Source organism: Canis lupus, chromosome 29 (genome assembly GCF_048164855.1).
Source record: "Canis lupus baileyi chromosome 29, mCanLup2.hap1, whole genome shotgun sequence".
Lineage (NCBI taxonomy): Eukaryota > Metazoa > Chordata > Mammalia > Carnivora > Canidae > Canis > Canis lupus.
Window position 1 is genome coordinate 10,817,852 of NC_132866.1, and position 25,294 is coordinate 10,843,145.

Consider the following 25,294-nt stretch of genomic DNA (forward strand, 5'->3'; position numbering starts at 1 on the left):
CTGGCTTCACATGTACGTAAAAGCTCACAGGTTGTCTGCTGGAGTCTTAGGTGGCAACAGGATGGAGGAAGCCCACCGGAGCTCCTTCTCTCTGCTCTGCCCACAGTCCTCAAGTAAGAGCAAAGAGTCCTCCAAGCCAGCTTCCAAGCACTAAATGCAGCCCCAAAGCTCCACATAATACTTTGATTTTTCCTAAACACTGGGGTCCTCTAACCAATTTTTTTTTTCCTTTTAGATTCAGCTTTATGTGCCAGCCCTGACTTGGCATCACCTGTTACTAATTTTCTTCCCACTGGTTTGAACTTCTTAGGCAGGGCTGCCCAAAAGGCGCTGCTCACTTCTTGGATGACCTACAGGGGGTTTCCTGGAGAGCATTCTCTTGGGATCCTGAATCACCAAACCTTACCACTAAACCTGGCCTAGAGACAGAGAACCGGTTCCCTAAGAGAAAGGAAACGCATATAACCCTACAGCCTAAAGGTCCCAAACTGCATTTCATTAGTGCTACCTTCAAATCCACAGGGGCATGTGGGCATCAGGTGGTGGGATCCTGCTGTCACACTGAGCAAATGCAATCCGGGAATAAGCCTGCGTACAGGTGATACTCCCCGAGAGGCACAAGCTTGCAAAGAAGCAAGGTATCTTCCCCCAGAAAAATATTATTCTGTTATCCTGAGAAATAGGGTACATACACCAAACAGAAGCAGATGATGAATTTTACAGCAGCAGCAAAAGTGGATTCAGTTTGCCCGGAGGGACTTTCTCAACCTACTCAGGTGAGGCCCTGCTACCGAGACCACCATCTTTATGAGCAGGTGAGTACAAACCACTGAATCTTGCCATCAGACAAGCGCTGGCAAAAGGAAAAATAAAACTCACACAAGTCATCTCACCAGAAGCTTATCTAGAAAAACAAAGGGTCATCTGTATCTGTGTGCGCCCAGCCTGTCCTTCCGGAAGTCGTTATCTGCCAATGATAACAGCATCTGAACATCCAAGATTCCCACCCCGGGAGTCTCCCAGTGATACCAAAGCTGGTCTTTGCTGGTAAAAGAGCCACACATTGGACACACTGTTAATATTTCCAATTGATATGAAATCAGGGAACCATCCAGAAACACCATCAACGCCCAAATGTTTCCCTTTGGGTGAGGGCCGATTCCCCCCATTACTTAATACAAAGGGGAAGTTGAGAGCAAAGAATACAAACTGCCTGTCTGATTTTTACATAACATTCTTTGAGGAAGCAAAAAGCACGTAAAACAATAATTATCACATTTTCAAATCCACTGCACAGACCATCACATATTTGTAAACATCTCAAGAATGTTTTGGGAGATATGTGAAGGGAAATCTGAAAACACTATAAATACTTGCCTACCGTCGGACCCTTTTTTCATCTGACAATTCCCAGCAGCAATCAAACCAAGCAGCCTGCGAGCCTACCTCACTTTATTTCAGCATCACTCTCACACACATTCACCAAACAAATGTTAAATCCTACTGTGCACTGAACACTATTTTATCATTTCCGTCACATGATAATTTAATGGGATTTGGCCTATCTGCCAATTGGAAACTGTCCCCATGTGATCACACGGCAATCACTAGTTTTAATGTATGGTCCAAAGGTAGAAACACTGAGAAAGAGGAGGGAAAAGTGATGTTTGTTTTCCCAAATGCATCAAAACCCAACTGAAGTTCTCGTTCCTTTTTCCGAACTGAATAACAGCAGTGTTTAGTCAGAAGCTGGGAGAGGGGGCTTGCCTGCATCTGGGGGAACTCACCGCCCTTTATGATGATGTGAATAAACACTCTGGATGAATTTAATCCCTAGTGAAGAAAAACATGCAAGAAAGGGTCTTTCTTTCCATGTGTATACCCTGGGCTGCAGGAACAGAAGTCAACTCACAGCCTCCCACCTGCCATCAATGACTCCGGATTGGGGCAAGAGGCCAGAGAGGGGCCTCCTGTATGGAAGGGCTGCATGGGCTTTTTAAAAGAACCCGGCAAGTCCAGAAAGTTCATGCAACTTTAATATTTAAATCGGGTCAGAAAACAGCCACGGGCCGAGGAGCAAAAGGGAAACTGACCAGCTAACGTAGGGTCAAGTGCAGGTGCGGGTACCCGGGGGGACAAGAGACTCCGGGGGCTGCGGCGTGGGTCTGAGCGGGTGGTGCGTTCGGGGCTTGCATCCGGGAGGCGGAGACGCGACAGCTCCCTGCCGCTGGGCCCGGGAGGGGAGGCCCCTGGGCAGCGGGTTCCCGGGGCGCCCTGGGGTTCAGGCATCTCAGAAAGGGCCCGTGCGGGAGACCCCCCCTCTTCCCAAGATCGCCGCTTCCAGGTGCAGGCGCTCGGAGGCACCGGGGGCATTTCGCGGCTGTCCCCGGGGGCCCCCGCGCGCACCCCCGGCGGCCACGGGCTCCGCACCTCGGGCCGAGGCCCCCGACTTCCCGAGCCGCCCCCCGCAACAGTTTTCCAGCCGGAGAAGTACCGCAAACGTCTCCTGGGGGAAAAGGCTCATCCGAACCGCGGGCGCCCAAGCCAGGGACACGGATGGAGACGGAGCCGGGCCCCCGCGAGAAGGGCCGGAGGAGGCAGGGCTGCCGACGGCGGGCTCGCAGGTCGCTCCCGGGGCGAAACTTCCCGCCTCCCGGAGCAGCCGCGACTCCCCGGGCCGCTGTGCGCAGCGAGGGGGTGGGGGGCGAGGGTCAGGCCGGCTCCCGCGGTCCCTCGGCGCCCGGGTCCCCGGGAGGGAACCAGGAGGGCCCCGGAGGACACGTCCCGGGCACCGGCGGGAGGGAGCCCTCGAATCCAGGCCCCGAAGGGACGCGGTGGCGCAAACAAAGTTGGGGCGCCGAGGCGCTCGGTGCGCGGGTCCCCCCTGCCGCGCCCCCGCCCCCGCCCCCGCGCAGCGCTACTCACACGAAGACCCCGAAGAGCAGGGCGCGGACCCCGATCTCGATGGCCAGCTCCCGCATGGCGCGGCCGGAGCAGCTCCCGGGGCGGCGGCGGGTGCTCGCGGCGGCTCTCGCGGCTCGACCGGCGCCGGCTCGCCAGACCCGGGGCGGCGAGGGAGGCGCGCTCCAGGCCGCGGGCGGGGGCGGGGGCGGGGGCGGGAGGCGGGCGGGAGCGGGCGGCGGGGGCGGGGGGGCGCCGGGGCTCGCCGACGCCGAGCTGGGGGCGCCCGGGGGAGTCCCCGCGCCCTGGCGCCGAGCGCCGCCTCCGCCCCCGGTCCGCGCCGTGCGCCCGCGGCCCCGGGAGGGGAGCGGACGGGAGGGGAGGGGAAGCCCGGGGAAGCCCCGCCGCCGCCGCAGCCGCCGCCGCCGCCGCCGCCTCCCGGGCGCGCTCCCCGGCTCCCCGGCTCCCCGCGGGTGGGCGGCCCCTGCGCCCGGCCCCTGCGCCCCGGGTCCCCGCCTGCGGCTGCTCTGCGGCTCCGGCCTCGGGCTCGGCTCGCGGCTCACGCGCACGTGGGCAGGTGGCAGAGGCGCGCGGGGGGCTCCCCAGCCCAGGCCGCCCCGGCACCCTCTGCTCCTGCTGGAAAGAGCTTGCTCCCTCCCGCTTTGGGCTCTCCCCACCCCTTTCCGACCTGAAATTCTTCACCCCCACCCCCTTTTTTTTTTTTTTTTTTTTTAATTTTTCTAGGAAGTTCCCCTGAGAACACTCTCCCAGGCTTCGCTTTGGCCTCAGGACTGCCAGCCAGGCTCCGGCGCCCTGGCACACAGACTGAGGGCGAAGGTGAGCCCGGCTCTTGGCCAAGACCACGCAGCCCCTGGGACGGGGTGCCTGCGACCCCCACCCTCAGCATCTTTGGGCAGCTGCGCTGTGAAACGAGAAACAAGAGACTGGAACAATCCCTGCCCACGACAGGCCATCCCGGCCGCTCAGCGCTGACACAGCATTCAGTCCGAGCACCTGGGGCAGCTGGGGCTGCAGGTTAGACCAAGAGCCTCGTCCTTAGGGGTCATTGTCAAAGGCCTGACCATCACCCCCTGGCGGGTGGCTCAGAGTCCAGAAGAAATTTAGCGTTGTTTTCCCATCATCTGTCACGATTACGTGTACTTCCTTTAGCTTTACTGATTTAAACCAAATGGAGGTTCAAGATGCAAAGTTCACATTAATCATTACTTTGTCCTTGGGGAGACCAGACCTCTTGGTTTTAGGGGAGATCCAGCCAGGACTTTGTGAGCAGGAGAAATGGATTAGATGGTTGTCCCTGGGAATGAGGAGCCATATCTCAGGCTTGGACAAAAGGGGGAGTAGGTAGGAAGAAGACGACCGTTGGAAGTGGGCTTTGGCATCAGCAAAGTACACAGACCCTACTTCCAAGGGGACACATGGCACACCCAAGATACCTAAGCCCAGACAGCTCAGGCTCTAGGGACAGAGAGGGAGAGGAAGAACCATCCTAGTGGAAGGGACTTCCTATCAAGACCACAGGCAGGAACTGCATCTGACTTGCCCATTGCTGCACATCCAATGCCTGGCACAATGTGCTTAGTGAGTCTTTGGTGAATAAGTGGACCATATGCCCCATCTGGCATGTGGGGTGTCAGGTGTGGGTGGAATGGGAAGAACCTGGACGGAGGAGGTATGGTTCTGTCTCCTCTGTGTCTTGGGCCCTGCAACATCCTGGACACAACCGAATTCTGATAGGCTGGCAAAGTGGTGAAGGAGATCCCATAGTCAACCCAGTAACCTCTAATGACCCAGATCTGAGACCGTCAGGTGGCTGTATTCCAGGAGGGAATACTAACAAGAGCCCACATTATCAAAATATCACTTTCCTATAAGCATCAACCTAGTAGAGCCCATCCATGCAACACTGTGTACTAGGTGCTACAATTCATAATCGGTATCTTCCCTCAAGAAGATGGGGAGCAAGAGCGCCATGAAGAAATGCCGAGGGACTATGCAAATCAGTATTAATAAATGCAAAGGATCACTCAGAGGTCAAAAGTTAAGAGTCATTCCTTTGGTCTGAGATGGCCAGGGACCTAGCCTTGTAGAGGACAGTCGATCCTTATAGGGCAGAGTAGGAAAACACAAAGGGAGGAGATCCGGGTGAGGGCAAGAGTGTAGGTACAGAAGTTGGAAGGGGTTTGGAGGGCATAGTCAGTCCCCCTCCCTGGCAGAGGAGAGAGGCAACCAAAGGTAGGCTCATGGTGCAGACCTAGTTGTAGTATCCCTCCCCACCAGAGTCTGTCACCAAGACCACAGAATTAGAATCTTTGTACCACACTAATTTTGTCATGTTTGTTTGTATTAGAGACACCTAGAGAGGGAGTTTGAAAGAGCAGGCGATCTCATTGCTGTAGTCATTAAAAAGTGCTTTTGAAACACATACATCTAAAGAGCTGCCCAGTTAACCTCCCATCTGATGCCTGAATCTTTTCCATTGGTTCTTCCCACCTCTCTGCTCCATCTACACTGTATTGGCTTCAGTCTCAGGTTTCTGGTAGTTGGAAGTTGGCTGCAAGAATCCCAGCTTTGCATGCTCTCAGGGTCCAATCTGGTGGGAACGACTTTGACCCCGATCCCAGCCCTCTCAGCAAAAGTGTCATTGAGGGCCATTATCACTGCCCTACATGAACCAATCACTGTGGCCGGGGGACTCGTGATGGATTGATTATCTCAAGCTGGGTCACAGACTTGATCCCTAAGCTGGGAGTGGAACCTCCATCCTAAACCCCTGAGCTGAGAATGGAGACAAGGTGGACCCACAACAGGGACTGATAACTTTGGAGTAGGAAAGTTGTTTGATGTGGAGCAAACGAACGACGGCCAGCACACCCTCGTCCATGCCACACCCAGGCGGAATGAAGACAGCTCACATGCCCCCATGAGCTCCTGGCTAAGCCCAAGATCTTTCAGCGGTGAGTGAGTTATCCTGGGAGCTCCATGGTGAGATAACATCACTTCTGCCTTTGTCAGTACAGATTTGCAGCACTGCCTTCACACAAAGCCGTGATGTCACCCGAGGCTTGTCCTCCGATGCCCAGTGTCTTCCTCTCCTCTTTAGTCCTGTCGGCAACTCTGGCAGCTGCCCTAATGATCTCCTTTTTCATTTACCAGAGCTGCCTTCGAGGGGAAGCTCTAGCCTTATTCATTATATAAGCCTGGATCAGGATATTTTGTGGGCTCTGGTTTTATAATATAAGGGAGGTCACCCTTGAAAGGCGGACAGATTCTCTCTCCATTGAAAGGGGATTGAAGATGACATTCTTGGTATCTCAAATCCCACAGTGCAGGCAGCCAGTTCCATGGGTTTGGAGATGTGGGCTCCAGCAGCTGTGCAGCTGTGGATGTGTGCCAAATAATAGAGCTCTCCAGAAGTGCCATGCATGCATCCCAGCAGATAAATGAATTGACAAGGGAGCGAAGAAATGAAAGCAAGTTAGATAAAGCAATCCAGCCGAAGCCCCCAGGTCCAGCTTGGCAACTCCTACTGGGTCTTCATAAGACTCCCATATGGAATGTAATGTGTTCTCCAGGGAAAGAATCATGGATCAGAGCTTCTCAGACGCTTGAGCACTCTGTCTTTAGAGTCTCAATCATCAGAAATAACATAAACACGTCCATCCCTTGCCTCGACATAGCACCATAGCTGTAATGCATGAGACTGATCTTTTAAAAATCACATCAGAATGTAAACACTCAAATGACCACAGTTTCCCCTAATGCTTTTATGGCTACCCACGTTTTCAAAGTGCCACTCTGGGAAAACCTCCCATATCTTATATTGAGCTTCTGAGCATGCCAAGAAAGTCCCCCTCATCCCTCCATAAACTTGCTTCTGCTGTTGGATATATATATATATTTTTAATCCCCAAACAGTATCACGCAGTACAATGACCTCATGTTGACCAGACTTTTAGCTATTTCCAAAAACCAAAGCCATCTTTGGAGAGCACAGCTTTGCAACAGTTTCTTATAATCTCATTTTCAGAAGTTACACTGTCTCTCAATGACACCTACCTAGCTGTTCTAATAAAAGTGCAACATGGCGGGATCCCTGGGTGGCGCAGCGGTTTGGCGCCTGCCTTTGGCCCAGGGCGCGATCCTGGAGACCCGGGATCGAATCCCACGTCGGGCTCCCGGTGCATGGAGCCTGCTTCTCCCTCTGCCTGTGTCTCTGCCTCTCTCTCTCTCTGTGTGACTATCATAAATAAATAAAGATTTAAAAAAAAAAAAAGTGCAACATGGCAACAGGCAGGCAGCATGGTGACCCTGAACTTCAGAGACCCACACATCCAGTCTTTCCACTCTGGTTGCTTGGTACAAACTTGTTGATGTGGCCAAAACACCAAGGATCCAAGAGGAATTCGAGGAGAAGTCCTCAAGTTCAACCTGGTCCATGAATGTCTTCTGTAATGGTTAATAAATATCTGTCTTCTTGAACACCTCCAGGGATGTGGAACTCACTCACTGCTCATTCCATTTCTGGAGAGATCTGTTGTTGTTTGAGGAGAAACAGTCTATATCCGTGGCTTCAAATTGTGCTTTGTGGATCACACAGACTGAGTCTAATGCCTCTTCCTCTATATCACAACAGCCTTTAAAAAAAAATGATTTTATTTATTCATGAGAGACACACAGAGAGAAGCAGAGACACAGGCAGAGGGAGAAGCAGACTCCCCACAGTGAGCCTGATGTGGGACCCAATCCCAGGACCCTGGGATCACTCCCTGGGCCGAAGGCAGACGCTCAACCACTGAGCCACCCAGGTTCCCACAACAGCCTTTATTCTACAACTCAAAAGACAGAGGCATGGAGATGGGTGGGGTGAGGGAGGGAAGGAGAAATAAAGAGAGACAGAAAGAGAAGCTTCTCTTTTCCAAACTAAATATTCTCAGTTCTTTCACCTTTTCAAGTCATAATATTTATAAGACCTTTGAGGATATAGCACTATAGATTCAACACTGAAGTGCATTAAGTCAAATTCTACCTAATAAAAGATAACTTTCTTGCTTCCGGGAAAGATATAAAGCACACTGAAAATGATTTAACCCCTTCATATCTTTAGACTAGTTGCTATTCTGTCCAAGGAGAAAAAAATGTATGAATTCATGACGCTTTCAGGAAAAATAAAAAGTATTCCTTTACTTCTTAGAAGGCTTGAAGTTAGAAACTTTCTTTCCTAGCACAATGTTGTCTATTATTTTCAAATTCATCATGTGAAAACCCAGAATATCACTGCCTTTACTTCATCCAAAGCTAAATCTTTGTGTGGGAGCCACCAGCAGGAGTCTCACTGACATAGATGCTGTGGCACAATTAGAATCCTGCACTATTAGTGAAAGAAAACAAATTAAAGACTAAGAAGCCTGTGCACTTAGTGCCCAGCTAGTTCTGCTCCCTTGCTTAGATCCTGGGAGTCAGGGACAGGGCCAGGGGCAGGACCAGAACTCAAGCCCCTCATTCACAGTCCAGGGCCCTTTGGATGACATCTGACTATATATATCTTGGTTGAAATCGCATTGTGGTTTTGATGTGTGTTTCTTTGATGGCTGGTGATGTTGAGCATCTCCTCATGCATGCTTGGGCCATCCTGCCATCTGCTTTTTGAAGGACCTATGCATGTCTTTTGCCTATTTTTAAAAATGGGTTTTCACTTTTGGTTATTGATTTGAAGTAATTTTTAATATATTCTGAATACTAGTCTCATGTTAGTTATGCCTGTTACAAATATATTCTCTCCATCTGCGCCCTAACTTTGCATTTTCTTGACGGTACCTTCGGAAAAAGCACATATTAGTAATCTCGATGGAGCCCAATTTATCGATTTCTTCTTTTATGGTTGTTCCATTGGTGTCCTAAGAAATCTCTGCCTACTCCACATCTGTGAAGATTTTCTCCTACGTTGTCTTCTAGAAGCTTCGTAATATTAGCTTTTGTATTTAGGTCTGTATTCTATCTTGAATTAATTTTTGCACCTGCCATGAAGTAGGTGCTGTGGTTCTTTCCTCCCCTTAGGATATCCAGTCGCTTCAACATCACTTGCACAGAACACTATCTCTGCATGTTGAATTGCCTTGGCAGCTTTGTCCAGAACTGACAATTTGCATGGGCTCCCCTCCATTCTTTTCATTTTCTCCACCCATCTCTTCGGGGTCCCGCTCTGTGCTACCCAAGCCCAGGGGATGTGTACAAATGATCACAGCAGATTGATTCATTATGACCAAACACTGAGAACAATGCACATGTTCATTAGCAAGAGAATGGATAAATCATGGTGTGTTCATGCAATGGAATACTCATTATTCAATAATAAAAACGAAGGAGCTACTGATACATGCAAATAAATGAATAAATCTCAAAAGTGTAATTTTGAGCAAAAGAAACCAGACATAAAAGAGAGCATACCATATGATTCCATTATATGAGCTTCTAGAACAGGCAAAACAGGGCTGTGGGTAACAGAAGCAAACTGGTGATTACCTCTAGGTGGAGACAAAAAAAGTGGTACAAGGGAACTTTTTGAGGAATTAGAAATATTCTATACTTATCTGAGATGCTGAATACATGGGTGCATCCATTCTTCAGCATTCACCCAACTGTGTCCTTTAAATCCGTGTATTTATTTAATCGTGTTTATGTTATGGCTCAGTTTTTTTTTTTTTTAAGAGGAAGAACAAAAGAAAAGTAATAGGTCACCAGATGTGGATATTCTCAGCAGGATCCCTCAAGCAAACCGTGCCAACTCAATTCATCCAAGTGTGCTGCCTGCCACGGGGTCCGGTGCACTCAGCAAAATCCGCTTTGGTTGTTTCTTAAAGACCCAAACTGAAACGTTGCTTCTAGGAAATATTTGAAATCTGTTCAAATGCTCCTTGCAAGGAGGCACTCAGATACTACTAAAAGCTGTTGTCTCACCGCTGATCTGATGACCGGTGAGCTCAAGACTTCCTGGCCATTCTTTTGGGGAAACTCTTCATTTGTTTCCAAGCTCTTAGCCCCATAGCCAGAAATCGTCCTCCTGGCATCATGTGCTGGCTGCCTTTCTACCTTCAGAGAAAGGCACGGCCAGCTCCACGCAGCGTCACCTATGTCTTCTTGTGTCAAGGGAAACCAGTCTACTCACCCAGTCCATCCTCTTCCCTCAACACCACCTCTGCTTTGTGAGTGCTGTGAAACTATGCACCAATGGAAAGCAAAATGTTCTTATCAACTAGGTGCTACAGAGCACAACTGCTCTCCTGGGAATGGCGTCAGCTGTGGGGCCCCTTCAGCAGGGGCTAGGGGAGGAGGTGCCTGCCCAGGATAACTGGAGAGGTAGGTAGGCAGGGTTTCTGACCTTTATTAGCCTTTGCTGATGGCTGTCATTTCCAGCTTCGTTCATGTTGCAATGAAGGTTTTCCTCTTCAAAGATCCCCTTTGGAAGAGCAAATTCTCCCAGGTGAACTCACACCTTAGGCTGTCTGTGAACAAAGTGTCTTTTTCTCCACATCGGTCTGCTAGTTCCAGCACACAATGCTCAGGCAGTTGCATGGCTCGCCCAGACCACTAAGACGGTGAGGCACAGAGAAGCAAAGGGCAAGTCTTCAGTAAGAGGTCAGTGCCCTTCCTGGCCCAACCTGCCCCTGGTCCCTACTCTCCAGTGGGGACTGATTGCCTGCTAGGAGAGTGGATATGGAACCCAGGGCCAGTGCCTGAGGAAGGGAGGAAGGGTGCATGGGACGGGGTATGGAGCTTGAGTAGCAGGGGTTGATGACAGGAAGGAAGGGGCAGCCAAGTCCACCTTCACCTGCCGCAGGTTGGCATATCTGTTCTCAGGGAACCTCGCATATGCCAGATACTCAGAACATCCTTGTGGCTGAAACTACTTCCAATCTTCAAGGCCAACAGGTGAATCAATGATGATTTCTCTAAGAGTGATTGATTGAAAACCCCACTCAAGGTGACCCAGATGACAGGATCCAGAGGGGAACTCTGGGATCAGGCTCAGCTTGATCCAGAACTTAAACAATGAATGAAGTCTCAGCATCTTTGGCACCATCACTCAGTGCTACTTTTCTGTTGTCTCCAACATCAGATTCTTCTTTCCTTGTGTGGCAAGTGGACTCTTGTTGTTCCAGCTTATGGCCTCTCAGTTTCAATTTCAGTAGATATAAAAGTGTGTGTGTGTGTGTCAATAGCTCCTACAAAAATCCTGACATTTGCTCTGATTAGACCAGTGTGGGTCATGTGACTATTGTAGCTGACGATTGGGGTGTAACTATGCTGATTGGGATAACGCTGGATCATAGACCCATCTCTCAAACCAAGAGGATTGAGAGTGAAACAGGAGTAAAGCTTTAAGCTAAAGACTGTTACTTTGAGTGAACAGATATCGGGAAGGCAAAGTTCAAATGCCCATCACACAAGATGCCCACCACATAGACCTCACTGGAAGATAATCATCACAAGTATGGGACTGGTTTTTACATTCCCTGCTAGGTCCCCTTGAAAAATACCTGGCGCCAGAGTAGCTACTCCGTAAATATTAGTTTTTGTCATATGGGCAAATAAGTGAATGAAGCTGCAAACACTGGCTGAATCTGCTAACTATGGTATTACATGATTTTGTCTTGCTCATCTCTTCCTTGAGCCAAACAAGATTTTAGGGGAGAGTTGAGTTGACAACTACATCCAGCAGCTATACCTATCTCACCTGAGAGTCCATTTGCCACTTGAGCTTAAGGGAGACAACACATTATTTTCTGTCATGGTATAGATGACATTTGATATATACACACACATATATAATATAACCTTCATATATATCTAATATATATGAAATATATAGGTGATGTTCATATATATGAATATATATGAAATATATATAGATGATATACATGACATATGAAATATATAATATATATGAAACATACAATATATAGATGATATTCAAATATATATGAAAAAATATATATATATTTATTTAGAGAGAGAGACTGCATTTTGGAACCCAGCTTCTAAAAAAGTCTTTCCACTCTTTATTCTCCCACAAAGAGATTAAGGAGAGTCTACTGCAGGGCCAATGTGTTTAGAACGGCAATGGATGGATATATATATACACACACACCTGACACGGTGGCCCCAAACAGCACTGCCAATGATCACAGTACAGGCTTTGGGATTTCCAGAGCTACTCCCTTGTATACATTCAGCCTTTGCAGACATAGAACATTAAACTACCTCCTTCCTGAGAATAAAGTTTGCCTTATCTGACTTTCTACCAACTTCTCCAGGTGTGACTCCCAAAGCCAGGAATTTCCCTGGTCATGATGTATGTGTAATGCTGGGATTTTAGTGGGTACATAAACCCCCATGAATTGTTTTAAAGCTTGGGGTATGTGTTTCTTTTTCTATGAGGGTCTATAATTTTTATGTGACTCTCAGAAAGCTGGCATCTCGCCATCACACAGATCTTGAGAATGAAGCTAACAGGGAGAAAAGCAGAGGTAAGATTTGGAAGAATCAGGCACCATGACAATTGTATGAGGCCTGGAGACAAACTCTGCTGAAAAACGCTAACACTTGGACTTCCCAGTGACGTGAGCCACCACCTTCCTGGTTTTGTTTATGATGGCTTTACAGGGATTTTTTTTTTTCTGTCACTAAGACCTGACTGAATCTTAATATCTTTTTTTTTAAGATTTTATTTAGTTATTCATGAGAGACACAGAGAAAGAGGTAGAGACATAGGCAGAGGGAGAAGCAGGCTCCCTGCAGGGAGCCCGATGTGGGACTCGATCCTGGGTCTCCAGGATCACGCCCTGAGCCAAAGGCAGACACTCAACTGCTGAGCCACCCAGAGGTCCCAAATCTTTACGTCTATTATATCAATCACCGGCGAGGGATATGGGGGGACACAGAAGGTAGAGGCCACAGGGTTCAGTTAGACAAGCAAGATCAACACCCACAAAGCAAAAAGCTAATGACTAAGTGCTACATAGATGGTACACGCTGGGAAAATAGTTGGAAGTGGCTGTTCTGTCCACCACCAGCCGTAGAACAAAATTCAAGTCCAGAGTGACTCCGTCCCTCCCTGGCCTCTCGGGGTCATGTCTGTGACCAGGAATGGTCAGGGCAGGACAGGGGGAGAGAACAGTGTCTCCAGCACAAAGCTGGCCCCTTCTGTTTTACTGAGCCTCATCTCCTTACTCAATTCACAGGTCTGTTTTATAACTTTCCAGGACACAAGATGTTCTGACACTTGAGTAATAAGTGATATTCGCAGGACGCTTTCCCCTTCTCCATGCAAAGGATGCTAATGAAACTGGGTGCCGCCTCTCCCCTCTTTCTGACCTTTGTCCAAGTAGTAAGGTGACAGCCCTCCCTCCCATTCAAGTGCTTCTTCATTAGATCTAAACACGGACAACATCTCTCATCCACACAGGGAAAAGTGACATGGAGAGGCCCGCCACCCAGAAGACTTCCTTTGGTTTTGTCCCGGCCAGCTGATGCAGGTCTATAATGGGCCAAGGTCCCAGCTGTGTCCCCAGGTAGGGCAGCCAGACATGTATGCAATCACTGAGTTATCTCCAAAGCAGGGGAGGGGGTGGCCAGGTGAGTGGCCCAGCCACTGGCCACTAACAGAAACACCCCGCAGGGAGTGGGCCTTCACCAGCAACAACCACACTGCGGTTTTTATTGCAAACACAGCGTCAAAGAATTATTGGCAACAGATAAAAATTGGGGGAAGTTGGAGGAGACAGCTGCTGGATATACTACACACTGAATAGCTTAAAAAAATCAAAAACAAAAACCAGAAGCATGATTGTATGTGATTCTTCACCGATTTTTACCATGTGAACTGGTGTAGCCACGGGAGTTCATTTTCACGCAAACTTTAGGAAAAACCCCGTCTTCCATGTGACCTCCCCGTGACCGTGGCAGTGATTAGGAGTCCTGTGCTCCGCGCTGGTCGTTTTACAAATTCTGGCTTCTGCACATTCCTTTGCACTAAATACACAAACAAGGACACCACTGTCTGCCCAGTGCACACCCCTGTCGCTTCGCAACAGCCAGCTGGGCAGCGACAGGTGACTGCACCGACATTCACATCATGCAAACTGGGCAGCCGGCCCGTCGAGGGAACCCTGGATGCCAGAGCCATGTTGCTCTTTTTCCAAAAGGTTCCACTACTTCTTGCTTGATGATGGCTTCTGGAATGCAAGTGGTGCTGGTACCAACCCTGGGGAGCTTCCCCGGGGAAACCTGAAAACGGCCCCCCTCCTTAGAGGGCAGGGCAAGTGGGGAGGAAGAGGCAGGCCACTCCAGGTGGGTAGGCAGCCCCTTTAAGAAGCAGAGGAACTGGGGCACCTGGGTGGCTCAGGTGATCAAGGGTCTGCCTTTGGCTTGGGTCGTGATCTCATGATCTCGGGGTCCTGGAATCCCCTGCGTCAGCCTCCTGGCTCATTGCAGAGTCTGCTTCTTCTCCTCCTCTTCCCCTGGTCATCTCTCTCTCTCTCACTCTGTCTCTCTGTCTCTCTGTCTCTCTCTCTCCCTGTATCCCTCTGTCTCAAATGGATAAATAAAATCTTTAAAAAAGAAGAAGCAGCAAAGGACCTTATATACAAGGCTGTCTCAGGTGCTGGGAGATAAGTAGATCTCCAGACGTGCCTGCCAAATCTTAAAAACTCATATAAAGGCCCAAATTGGGTTCAGTCACATGTGCTGTTTGTCTCAAGGCTGTGCTCTTGAAAGTGGATCCCACTGTGAGGACAGCAGCCAGGGCTCACATTCCAACCACAGGAGAGCAGGTGAGGAGACTTCTCCGTGTCCTGCTGGCAGGTGAACCTGAGTTCACATCCTCTCCGTGACCTTCCCCAACAAGTGGTTATTGGATCTTGTCAATGATTCAGCTCTGAAAACAAGTACTACCCATTTCTCGTGCTTCTGGAAGTTTAACTCAGGAATATATACCATGATTGCACAGTGAGATCTTCAAGATTGATTTACTGATTTAAAAGAGAGAGGGCAGGGGATGGGGAACAGAAGGAAAGGGAGAAGCAGGCTCTGAGCTGAGCCCAGAGTCTGACACAGGCAGGGTTCCATCCCACGATCCTGAGATCAAGGCCTGAGCCGAAATCAAGAGTCGGGCGCCTAACTGACTGAGCCACCCAGTGGCTCTTAAGTGAGATCTTAAAAATCCCTAGTTAACAGGCACCTGGGTGGCTCAGTGGTTGAATGTCTGCCTTTGGCTCAGGTCATGGTCCCAGGGTCCTGGGATGGAGCCCTACATCAGGGTCCCCATCGGGAGCCTGCTTCTCCCTCTGCTATGTCTCTGTCTCTGTGTGTGTGTGTGTCTCATTAACAAATAAATAAAACCTTTTAAAAAAATCCCTTGGGGATCCCTGGGTGGCGCAGCGGTTTAGCGCCTGCCTTTAGCCCAGGGCGCGATCCTGGAGACCCGGGATCGAGTCCCACGTCAGGCTTCGGTGCATGGAGCCTGCTTCTCCCTCTGCCTATGTCTCTGCCTCTCTCTCTGTGTGTGTGTGTGACTATCATAAATTAAAAAAAATAAAATAAAAAATAAAAAAATAAAAAAATCCCTTGTTGGCATTTGTAACTATGTACCTGCGTGAAAACAGAGTTGTGTCTTTTCTGTGCAATCTGGACAACACACAGCATGAGTGGCATGTTAAGGGGAAACTGAGGCAGCATCTACTAGTCATAAAAATGCTTAGTTTGGGTCCCTCTAGAAGCCTACCCTGAGACAAGGGTCTTAATACTTGTAGCTTATTTAGGAAGTGATCCCAGGAGGCCCTGTAGGAAAGTACGCCCACGGGTTGGAATAGAGAGGACAGCAGGTGACACTGTGGGCAGTCCTGCTGGGGGACTCCAGGAAAGCGTGTCTCAAAGTCACCCCCACCCCCACCCCACCCAGGAGCTGGGGTTCTACTGTTTGTCTCTAGGTCAGTGTCACCCCTGGGGCACCAAGGAGGTCCATCTGGGCACTTCTGGCCTTCTCAGAGCTCCAGCCAAGCAGGTGACGATGACCAGAGAGATGTCAGCACACAGTTGCAGGTGTTTGCAGCTGGAAGCTAAGAGATCGTTATACAAAAGATGGTGAGTATGGAGGGGTGGGGGTGGGCTGGGATAGCACCCTACTCCCCCACCACATGGATTTTAATAACGGTGCCAGACACCGTGCCCACGACACCTCATGTGGTCCTCACACCAACTTCATCCCTGTTCTACAGCTGAGAAGACTGAGGCACGGAGAGATTGAATGACCAGCCCCGTGAGACCGTCCAATAAACTGTAGACCCAGCACTCGAACCCAGAGCCATCAGACTTCAAAATTTCTGTCCTTATCGAGCCACCAAATGTCAGTCTTATTCCTTCTCGTGCACAGCGTTAACTAACTGGCCGCTCTGTTTTCTATCCCATGCAGATGAGACACAGGCCGCAGCCGCGTGTCCGCGCACAGGGATGGCAGGTGCAAAGGACAAGGACTGACCCAGACCCAGCTAGAGTAATCACATAAAACTTTATAAGTTCCTCCTTTAAAAGCAACACAAACATGCAATGTGGTTTCTGAAAAACTTCCAACAAGCATCCTGAGCACTGTCCAAGTTTGCGCTCTGGAAGAGTCGATTTCAATGACCTGGATTATCCAGGCCCTAGCAGAGCCGGGGAAGTGAGGTTCTGGAAGCTCTAAACCAGCTGGATGAGCTCAGGACCCAGGAAGGGAAATGGCTGAAGGGCTGAGGGGATCGTTTTGGGAGGAAGGCTGTTTGACCTCTTGGATTAGCCAACCCACACACAGCGCAGAGGGCAGCAGGGCAGGCCCGCAGCATCCCCACTACAGGGGCTGAGGGTGGCTTTAGGGAGAGGCCTTGGGACCAGATTGAATCAAGAGGGGAGCGGCATGAAGAGAAGGCACCTCCTTTTATCTTCAAAGCCCTTTTAAATTTTTTTAGATTTTATTTATTTATTGAGAGAGAAAGAGCACAGCAGGGGGCAAGGGCAGAGGGAGAGGGAGAAGCAGACCCCCTGCTAAGCAGGGAGCCCGATGAGAGGCTCAATCCCAGGACCCAGGGATCATGACCTGAGCTGAAGGCAGATGCTTAACCGACTGAACCACCCAGGAGCCCCTTCAAAACCCTTTTTAAAACCTGAATTCAAAAACAGCCCAGCCTCCTGGGAAGTGCTGCCTTGGGGAGGGGGGAGGCTTCTGTAGGCCAATTTAAAGGGAGGAATGAGGCCAAGGCACCCTGAAGGCACCAAAACCAGAAGGAAAATCATCCTTTAAAGCAGGTGCTCTGTCTGACCACCCACCGCTGCTCCAGAGAGTTCTACAACTTTGAAAACCTGCCCTTCAAAAAAAAAAAAAGAAAAGAAAACCTGCCCTTCAAATGGAATAGGTTGACTGCCATGCCCTCCCATCACAGCCTTGGAAACAGGACCATGGAGTAGAGGATCCTCATCTGATTTCTTGCTCCTACAGATTCATTAGCATGTGGGAGGGAAAATCCCTACAAGTTGCTCAGAGACAAGCCCTCCCTCTTTGATGCAGGTCACTGCAACCTAGCGACTGTCTCCCATCTAACAACATCATAAATCTGTCAGACAGTTAGCAAGCAGCACAGGCCTCCCACTTGCAAGTCAAATAAAATTCACCAGGAATTCTCTTCCGCTCCACCATGGTTTAGCTGACTGCGACCACACACTTTGAGCAAAGCAAAGACAACACACACACACACAAGGAGCGACATTTAACGCAAAAGGTTGAAGTCAACAATAATATTAGTGTCTCCATCCCCGTGATTATTATTTTCTGCAGTTTCAAATCATGTCATGGAACTATTTTTTTCATGTAATGAAATTTTTAGATCTCATTCAATTGAAAAAAAGTACCGACAGAACTTGTTAAGTGCCTCCTTGTGGGGGAAAAGGTGAAAACTTCTGACCTGATGGACTTCAGAAGAAAACTTGGCCCCCAGAGAAATTATGAAGAACTTGGCCCGTGAAGAGTTTAGCCAAGTGTCCTGCTGAGCATTTCTCGAGCAACGGACAGTCCCTTGCCAGCTCTGGAATATCAGATCAGACTCGGCAGAGGGAGGTTGGAGGAGGTCATTGCTTCTTTTTATTAAAATCCCCTGCTGGGGGCACCTGGATGGCTCAGCAGTTGAGGCTCTGCCTTTGGCTCAGGTCATGATCCCAGGGTCCTGGGATTGAGTCCTGCATCGAGCTCCCGGCATGGAGCCTGCTTCTCCATCTACCTGTGTCTCTGCCTCTCTCTCTATAACTCTCATGAATAAATAAATAAAATCTTAAAATAAATAAATGAATAAAATAAAATCCCCTGCTGTATGGGAATAGCCCTGTGCTTAACTCATTGAAACTACATTGTGTATAATCCTTATTTCAAGTAACATCGTCTTTCATTAAGATACAAGTGTCTGTAAACTAAGGTGCAGAAGCATATGGAAATTGCTGATGCTCAACTCAATGAAACGACACTGTGTATGATCCATCTTTCAAGTAAAATCTTCTTTCATTAAAATATACGTGTTTGTAAATATATGTGTATAAGGACATAGGATAGCCTGTGCTTCACTCATTAAAACTATAGCTAAGTATGAAAATTAAAAATAAAAAAATAAAATCCACTGCTGGAGAACTGGTACCCCAAGCTTGGAGCAGCAGTACTCATAATAGCCAAAAGGTGAAAGGAACCAAGTGTCCACCCAGGGATGAATGGGTAGACAAAATGGGGTGTATCCACACCAGGGTGTATTATTCCCCCTTAAAAAGAAGGAAACACACACATCATGACATGGATGAACCCAGAGGACATGAGGCTAACTTAAATAAGCCAACACAAAAGGGCAAAGTATTGTGTGACTCCATTCAGATGAGGTCCCTACCCTAGTCAAATTGGTGGCATCGGAGGGAAGTTAGTGTTTAATGGGCACAGAGTTTCAGTTTGAGGAGATGAAAGGTTCTGGAGTGGATGCTCTGATGATTGTACAACAGTGTGAATGTACTTAATGCCACAAAACTGTGCACTTAAAAAGAATCTAAGTAGTAAATTTTGTGTTATTTATATTTACCACAATAAAAAGAAAATCCCCTGTGGGAACAATTGTTTTAAAAGATTGTATTTATTTATTCATGAGAGAGACAGAAAGAGGCAGAGACACAGGCAGAGGGAGAAGCAGGCTCCCTGTGGGGAGCCGAATGCGGGACTGGATCCCAGGACCCCGGGATCACGATCTGAGCCGAAGGCAGAAACTCAACCACTGAACCACCCAGGTGCACCCCACCCCCATAGGAACAATTTAATGTCTTTACATCAACCCAAGAACCAAGTACAGGAATGACTCCCAGCATCCCCCCAAACTCATCTTGTTTGCCATTCTAATTCTCATTTGCATACATCTGCACTCTCATTTGCATGCTCACCTCCTCTTTTCTGTGGCTGACAGGTGTTCTGCCTTGGCAACTGACTTTTCCTAAGTTGAAAGCACCAATGGAGCAGGCTTTCCACTGGATGTAAGACATTAGGGGAAAAAATTAAAACAAAAACAGTTATAATATTCCAACACTTGGCTTTCTATTTTAAAAATTTGGCATAGAAACTCAAATTGGGTTGAACTTTTTAATATAGAATAATAAAAGCTCTGATTTTTTTTAGTTAAAGAATTTAGGCACACACGACTTTCTGCTAATAATTAAAGAGCAATTTATATAATGTCTCATAAGACACAAGAAATTGAAAAGGTCAATCAGAGAAAAGGACGTTTTCAAGTGCTCTACACATTATACATTCATTCTTTTTTTCTTAATGCCCTCACTCATATCTATCTGCAGCACTTTTTTTTTCACTTTCTTCCTTTCAAAAGGGACTTCTGTGCCAGCAAAGAATTACACAGAAGATTCTAAAACAATAAAGGCAAAAGAATATCATCTCCCTTTAGAAAGAGACAGAAGCAAGATTTTCGAAAGTGTGCTCCATGAAGTACCTACATCAGAATTACTAACGTTGATCAATAGGGTCACATGTCAAAGGGCTGTCTAATGAGGAACAGACACGCCCCAATTCCCCATTTGCAGAGCTCTGAGATGCCTGTTGGTTGGCTTTGAGGAGGACAGCACATCACTGCTCCCTCGGGACCCTTAGTTAATGAAGACAAAAAAATAATGGCCAACCTGGCACTAGAGTATCTGTTGGGGGAGATGAAAAGGTCCTGGAGTAGATGCTACAGCCAACTGCCCTCTTCCAGCTTCTCTGACCTCACCTCTGTGGGGGTTGTGCTGACCAAAGCTACTTGCCAGTTCACACCTCATTCAGCCAGAGTCCCCATTCTGTGTCCACTGGAGTGTCTGGACTAGGTTGGGCAAAAGGATCTCCATCCTGAGTGCTAATTATCCAGCATTGTTCATGGATACTTGAAGGCTGTGGCCAAGGAGAAAGTTGAATCAGGGACCGGCCTCCGTGGATTTGCAATGTCTGCCATGGGCTGAGAGGGGCAGGACAGCCTCAGGATTCTAGTACCCCCTGTCTGCCTTTGACTTGCTTTAAGACAATGCTTTTCACGCCTCTGCGAGTTATTTACTGATTTATGTAATTACAAGTACTTATACAGCACTTCTATGGTCAAGACAATCTCCTAAGTGCTTTAGAAATATTAGCTGATTTTACCCTTATAACAACATTGAAGCTGAGGCTATTTTTATCCTCATTTAAAACTGAAGCACTCAAAGCACAGAGAGGGTCAAACTTTGCCCACAGTCACACAGCGGCTAAATGGCAGCTCCAATTCAAGCCAAGGCTGTCCAGCCTCATAATTTGCGCGAAGCTTATTTCAATAGGGTATAGATGAGTTTAATGCCAAAATAAAGGACATCAGTAAAAAACAGTATATTAAATTCTGGTCACTGCTGCCCGTCCTCAGCCTTACTCTCTCTTTGTTGCAAGAGGAGATTCAGGAGCAGTTTTTGAAAGTGTCAAAGGAAATAGTACAAAGCTGAATCTTCCTTGCTGACATCACCAGAACTGAGAGATTTGTAAAATGAGTAACTTTCTTACTTTGTGGATCAAGGTTATTTAATTCCATAAAAGGCACAGTTAAGGTTCCTTTTAAGAAAATAACTTGTTTCTTGTTTTGTGGTGGGTTTGGGAGGGAGTTGTTTTGTTTTGTTTTTTGTTGCTTTGTGCTTAGCACACCCAGGCTAGGAGTAGTAAAGGGCAGGGTTTTTGTTTTTTTTATTTTTTTCTCACAGTTTAGGCTTCTTCTTGATAATCATGTGTACTATTTACTCACTGAAAAGACCTAACCTTTTTTTGTGCAAAATGACATCTTAGCCCTAGTCACATGATTGGAAAATCTCTACAAGTTGGGCCCAAACTGACACAGTCCTTATAGTCACATATTTCCAGTCGACACAAAATCACAGGTTGGCATTGCTCTAGGACAGTGGTTCTCAGCATGTGGTCTCTGGACCAACAGGCACAGCGTCACCTGAGGACACATGAAAAAGGCACATTTCCTGGCCCACCCCAGATCTACTGAATCTAAAGCTGTGGACTAGGGCCCAGGGTTCTGTGTCTTAACAAGCACTCCAAGTTGGAGAAAACTGTCCTAGAAAAGAGTAGCCAGATACAGTACACACCACAGTAAAAACTGTCTGCTCTTTGCCATCAGTTAGACTTCCAAGAGCTACCTGGGTTCAAATCCTGGATCCTCACCTTTGCCCTTCCAGAGCCACCTTGATCTGGCCTTTAAAATGTCCTCCTGTTCCTGGACACACACCTTTCCCTTATATCCTCCCATGCAGGCTGGAATTTTCCAGTCAAAACTACTAAAACCAAAGAAGAGAGAACATGGGAGAAAAAAGAAAATAAGCATGATAGAATAAGAGAAAAAATATAAACCCCAGAAAAACCAACTTGATGAGCTTAACAAGTACCTGCTGATTGGTTTCTTTCCATTAACATGCAATCACAGGGCTGCCTAAAGACAAATGTCATCGACCAAAGGGAGCCCATGTTGATGGGCTCCCACGCCATGTTGATGGGCAGGGTATTTTTCTACAGCATCTGAATTTCTGACCTAAACTACCATCTGTCTTTTTTTTCCATTTGCTCCTTTGGACTAGGTCAACCAGTGGCAGGTAAAGTCAGGACAGTTTGCATAGAGAGGACTTGAACCACGTCTGAAGGATGAGAAGGATACATCAGATAAAGGACAATCATAATTAACCACAGTAGGAACTATGCTGAACCCATTGCACACATCACCTCCATTCATCCTCACAGCAAACTGACAAGGTAATATTAATAATACTAGTTATTGTTATCGAGCACTCCCCATGTGCCAAGTACTGTCCTAGGTACTTTGCAGGTCTTCATGAATTTGATTCTTATTACAACTGTAGGAGCTACACAGTATTACACCCATCTTTCAGGTGAGGAATTTGAGACACAAAAAGATTAAGCATTGGGCACAACACCACACAGAAGTAACCAAAGAGGACACAGTTGAACCCTGAGACTCTGACATGAAAATCCACTCTCCTGAGTGCTGTGTTTCTAGAAAGAGGGAGCACAGAGGTCTGAAGATGAACAGCTATCCAGGGAGAGCCAGGGAGCAGGTATTGGCTGGAAGGTTCATTAAGTGCTGGGTGAGTGTTGTGGTTTCCATGTCCAGAAATGATTTGCATGAGACAAAAAGAAGCTGGAACCTGTAGTCTGCAGCAGGTGCTGAAAAAGAGCTCTCGGTCTCAGATAAGAAAAAAGAAGTGACAAGTAAAGAAGATGAGCTACTCTATCCAGAGCTACATCAAGAGTCCTGGTTGCAAAGAACAGAAACCAAAATTAGCTAGCTCAATAAGCAATTCTTTGGATGGATTTTATAACATTGACAGGAAAGATAAAGAACCAGACCAAAAAAAAAAAAAGCAATAACAAATGAGACCCAAACAACAGAAAATATAGTGACACAGCCAAAGGGCAGTCTGACTAATCACTGTCCTTAGATCCTCAATGTACCCTGTCCCTGACTGAGCTACCTTTCACTGAGAGTTACGTCAAAGCGTCCCTTCATCCATGTGTCACAACTTCAGGTGAGGGCATCAGATTGGCTGAGTCTAGGCCAGGGACAAGACTCTCTCAACTTCTAGAATCTCTTTTCTACCACCAAGATTCACACAATGCTCCCCCTTCCCCTCCCAAGTCCACAACATCCACAACAGCTGCTGAAGCCAACTTGAGCAAGTATGCCACTGCACCAGGTCAATAGAGGTCCTGAAGACCAGCTAGTCTGGAGACCAAAAAATAAAAACAGGTAGCCAGGTGTCCAAGGGAGAGGAGAGCCAGCAAGTCTCTTATGTGAGACACTTTAGCTTTAAAGACATCTGCTCCTGAATCATCAGGGAGATGCAAATCAAAACCAAACGAGCTTTCACCTTATACCTGTCAGCGTGGCCGTCATCAAAAAGACAAGAAAAAACGTATGTTGGCAAGATGCAGAGAATAGGGAATCCTTGTGCTCTGCTGATGGGAATGGGAATTGGTGCAGCTACCATGGAAAACGGAATGGAGATTATTTCTCAAAATATTGGAAATACCATACAATCCAGGAATTCCCTACTGGGTATTTACCCAGAGAAAACAAAAACACTAGTTCAAAAAGATATATTCCCCCCTATGTTTATTGCAGCATTATTTCTTAGTAGCCAAGGTATGGAAGCAACCTAGGTGTCCATTGATAGATGAATGGATAAAGAGATGCTGTCTATGCAAGGGAACATGAGTCAGCCATAAAAAAGAATGAGATCTCACCATTTACAACATGGATGGACCTAGAGGGTATCATGCCGGGTGAAAGAAGTCAGAGAGAAATACAAACACCACATGATTTCATTATATGTGGAATCTGAGAAAAGAAGCCAACAAACCAACCCAAACCAGAAAGAGACCTATAAATACAGAGAACAAACCGGTAGTTGCCAGAGAGGAGGGATGTGGGAGAATGGGCCAAATAGGCGAATGGGGATGAGAGGTACAGACTTCCAGTTATAGAACAAATAAGTCACGGAGACAAAAGGTACAGGATAGGGAATAGAGTCGATGTATTGACACATCTTATAGTAACAGATGGGAGCCACACTGGTGGTGAGCACTGCATCATATAGAGAGTCGTAGAATCACCGAGTTGTACCTTTGAAACTAACGTCAATGATACTTCAAAAAAAAAGACATCTATTCTTGAAATCTTTTTCTTTGGGGTATCACCAGCCTTATGGAAAGGTCCCCTCTATTCAGGAGGTTTCTGGGAACATGAGATCCCAACCCCATCCAGATATCTAAGTGATGGATATTACAAGTCACAAGATTGTGACTAATAATGATGATTGAAGGCTCCTGGAGTCAGTAGCTGGAAACCTCTCCTCCTGGTGACTGCCTTGAGCCTCCCCTTCTTGGCATGACTGATGCTCAGGGGAAGTACAGCAGGACAGGGTGCTCAAGAGAGGGAAGTTCACGATTATCTGCTGACCTCCTAGCAACAGGAGACATCATCATGAACATGGGATTTTTTTTCCCACCTGAGTGAAGGCTGGCACTGCATCCAAATATCCCTGCCAATACTTGTGAGGACCTGAAAATCTCACCATAAACTTTACAGTAATACACATTGCTAAGCTCCCAAAGTTCCCACTATTGCAGATTCCTGTTCATGCATATTTCCAGCCTGACACTGGAAGATCACACAGTGAATCACTGAGCAGTGCTCTATGCACATGTCGGTGCCTAAGAAATCCAGTGGCTGAAAGGAAGGCACAGCCATGCACATGGTCGGGAGAGAACGATTACCACTGTGAACGTGAACCCAACAGATGATCGAGGGTACAGCAAAAGGAAACTTTTAGTAGGGAAATTTAATTTCACAAGAAAAACCTCTAGAAAATTGCAAATGCAATCATTTGATTTAATCTTCTGCATTTGAAGAACTCTGCAAATGCAAAACACATTTAAACATTTATAAAATTAAGATGCTAAAATTAATGTTTAGCTATTACAGAAATGCTTATGATTGTCTGGCAACTGTGCATAATTAAACAGCAATTTCAAACATTACTGGGTCGGGCCCCATTCAGTCAAACTGTGTGGAAAAAAAAAAAAAACATGCAAGAGTTATTGGAAGAAAAGTTTATGGGCTGTAAGCCCTCTTGTGGCCACAAAGCACAGGACAGCCAAGGACTTTGCCACCCCTCCACCCTTGTCCCCATCCCCAGTCCCAGAGGAGGTGGGGTTGGGGTCCAGGGGCTGAGCATGAGGCCTGACTCCTTC

At 47.4% G+C, this 25,294-nt stretch overlaps 1 protein-coding gene across 2 annotated transcripts in view; it reads right to left on the bottom strand.

The window, feature by feature from the left end:
* Positions 1-3,077, bottom strand: part of PLPP4 (phospholipid phosphatase 4) — a 119,595-nt gene extending 116,518 nt beyond the window's left edge. For both annotated transcript variants that reach the window (XM_072805086.1, XM_072805088.1), the window contains exon 1: positions 2,926-3,077. In XM_072805086.1, the coding sequence (XP_072661187.1) occupies positions 2,926-2,981 (56 nt within the window). In that variant the 5' untranslated portion in view covers positions 2,982-3,077. The remainder of the gene's footprint in view (positions 1-2,925) is intronic.
* Between the last annotated feature and the right edge of the window lie 22,217 nt (positions 3,078-25,294).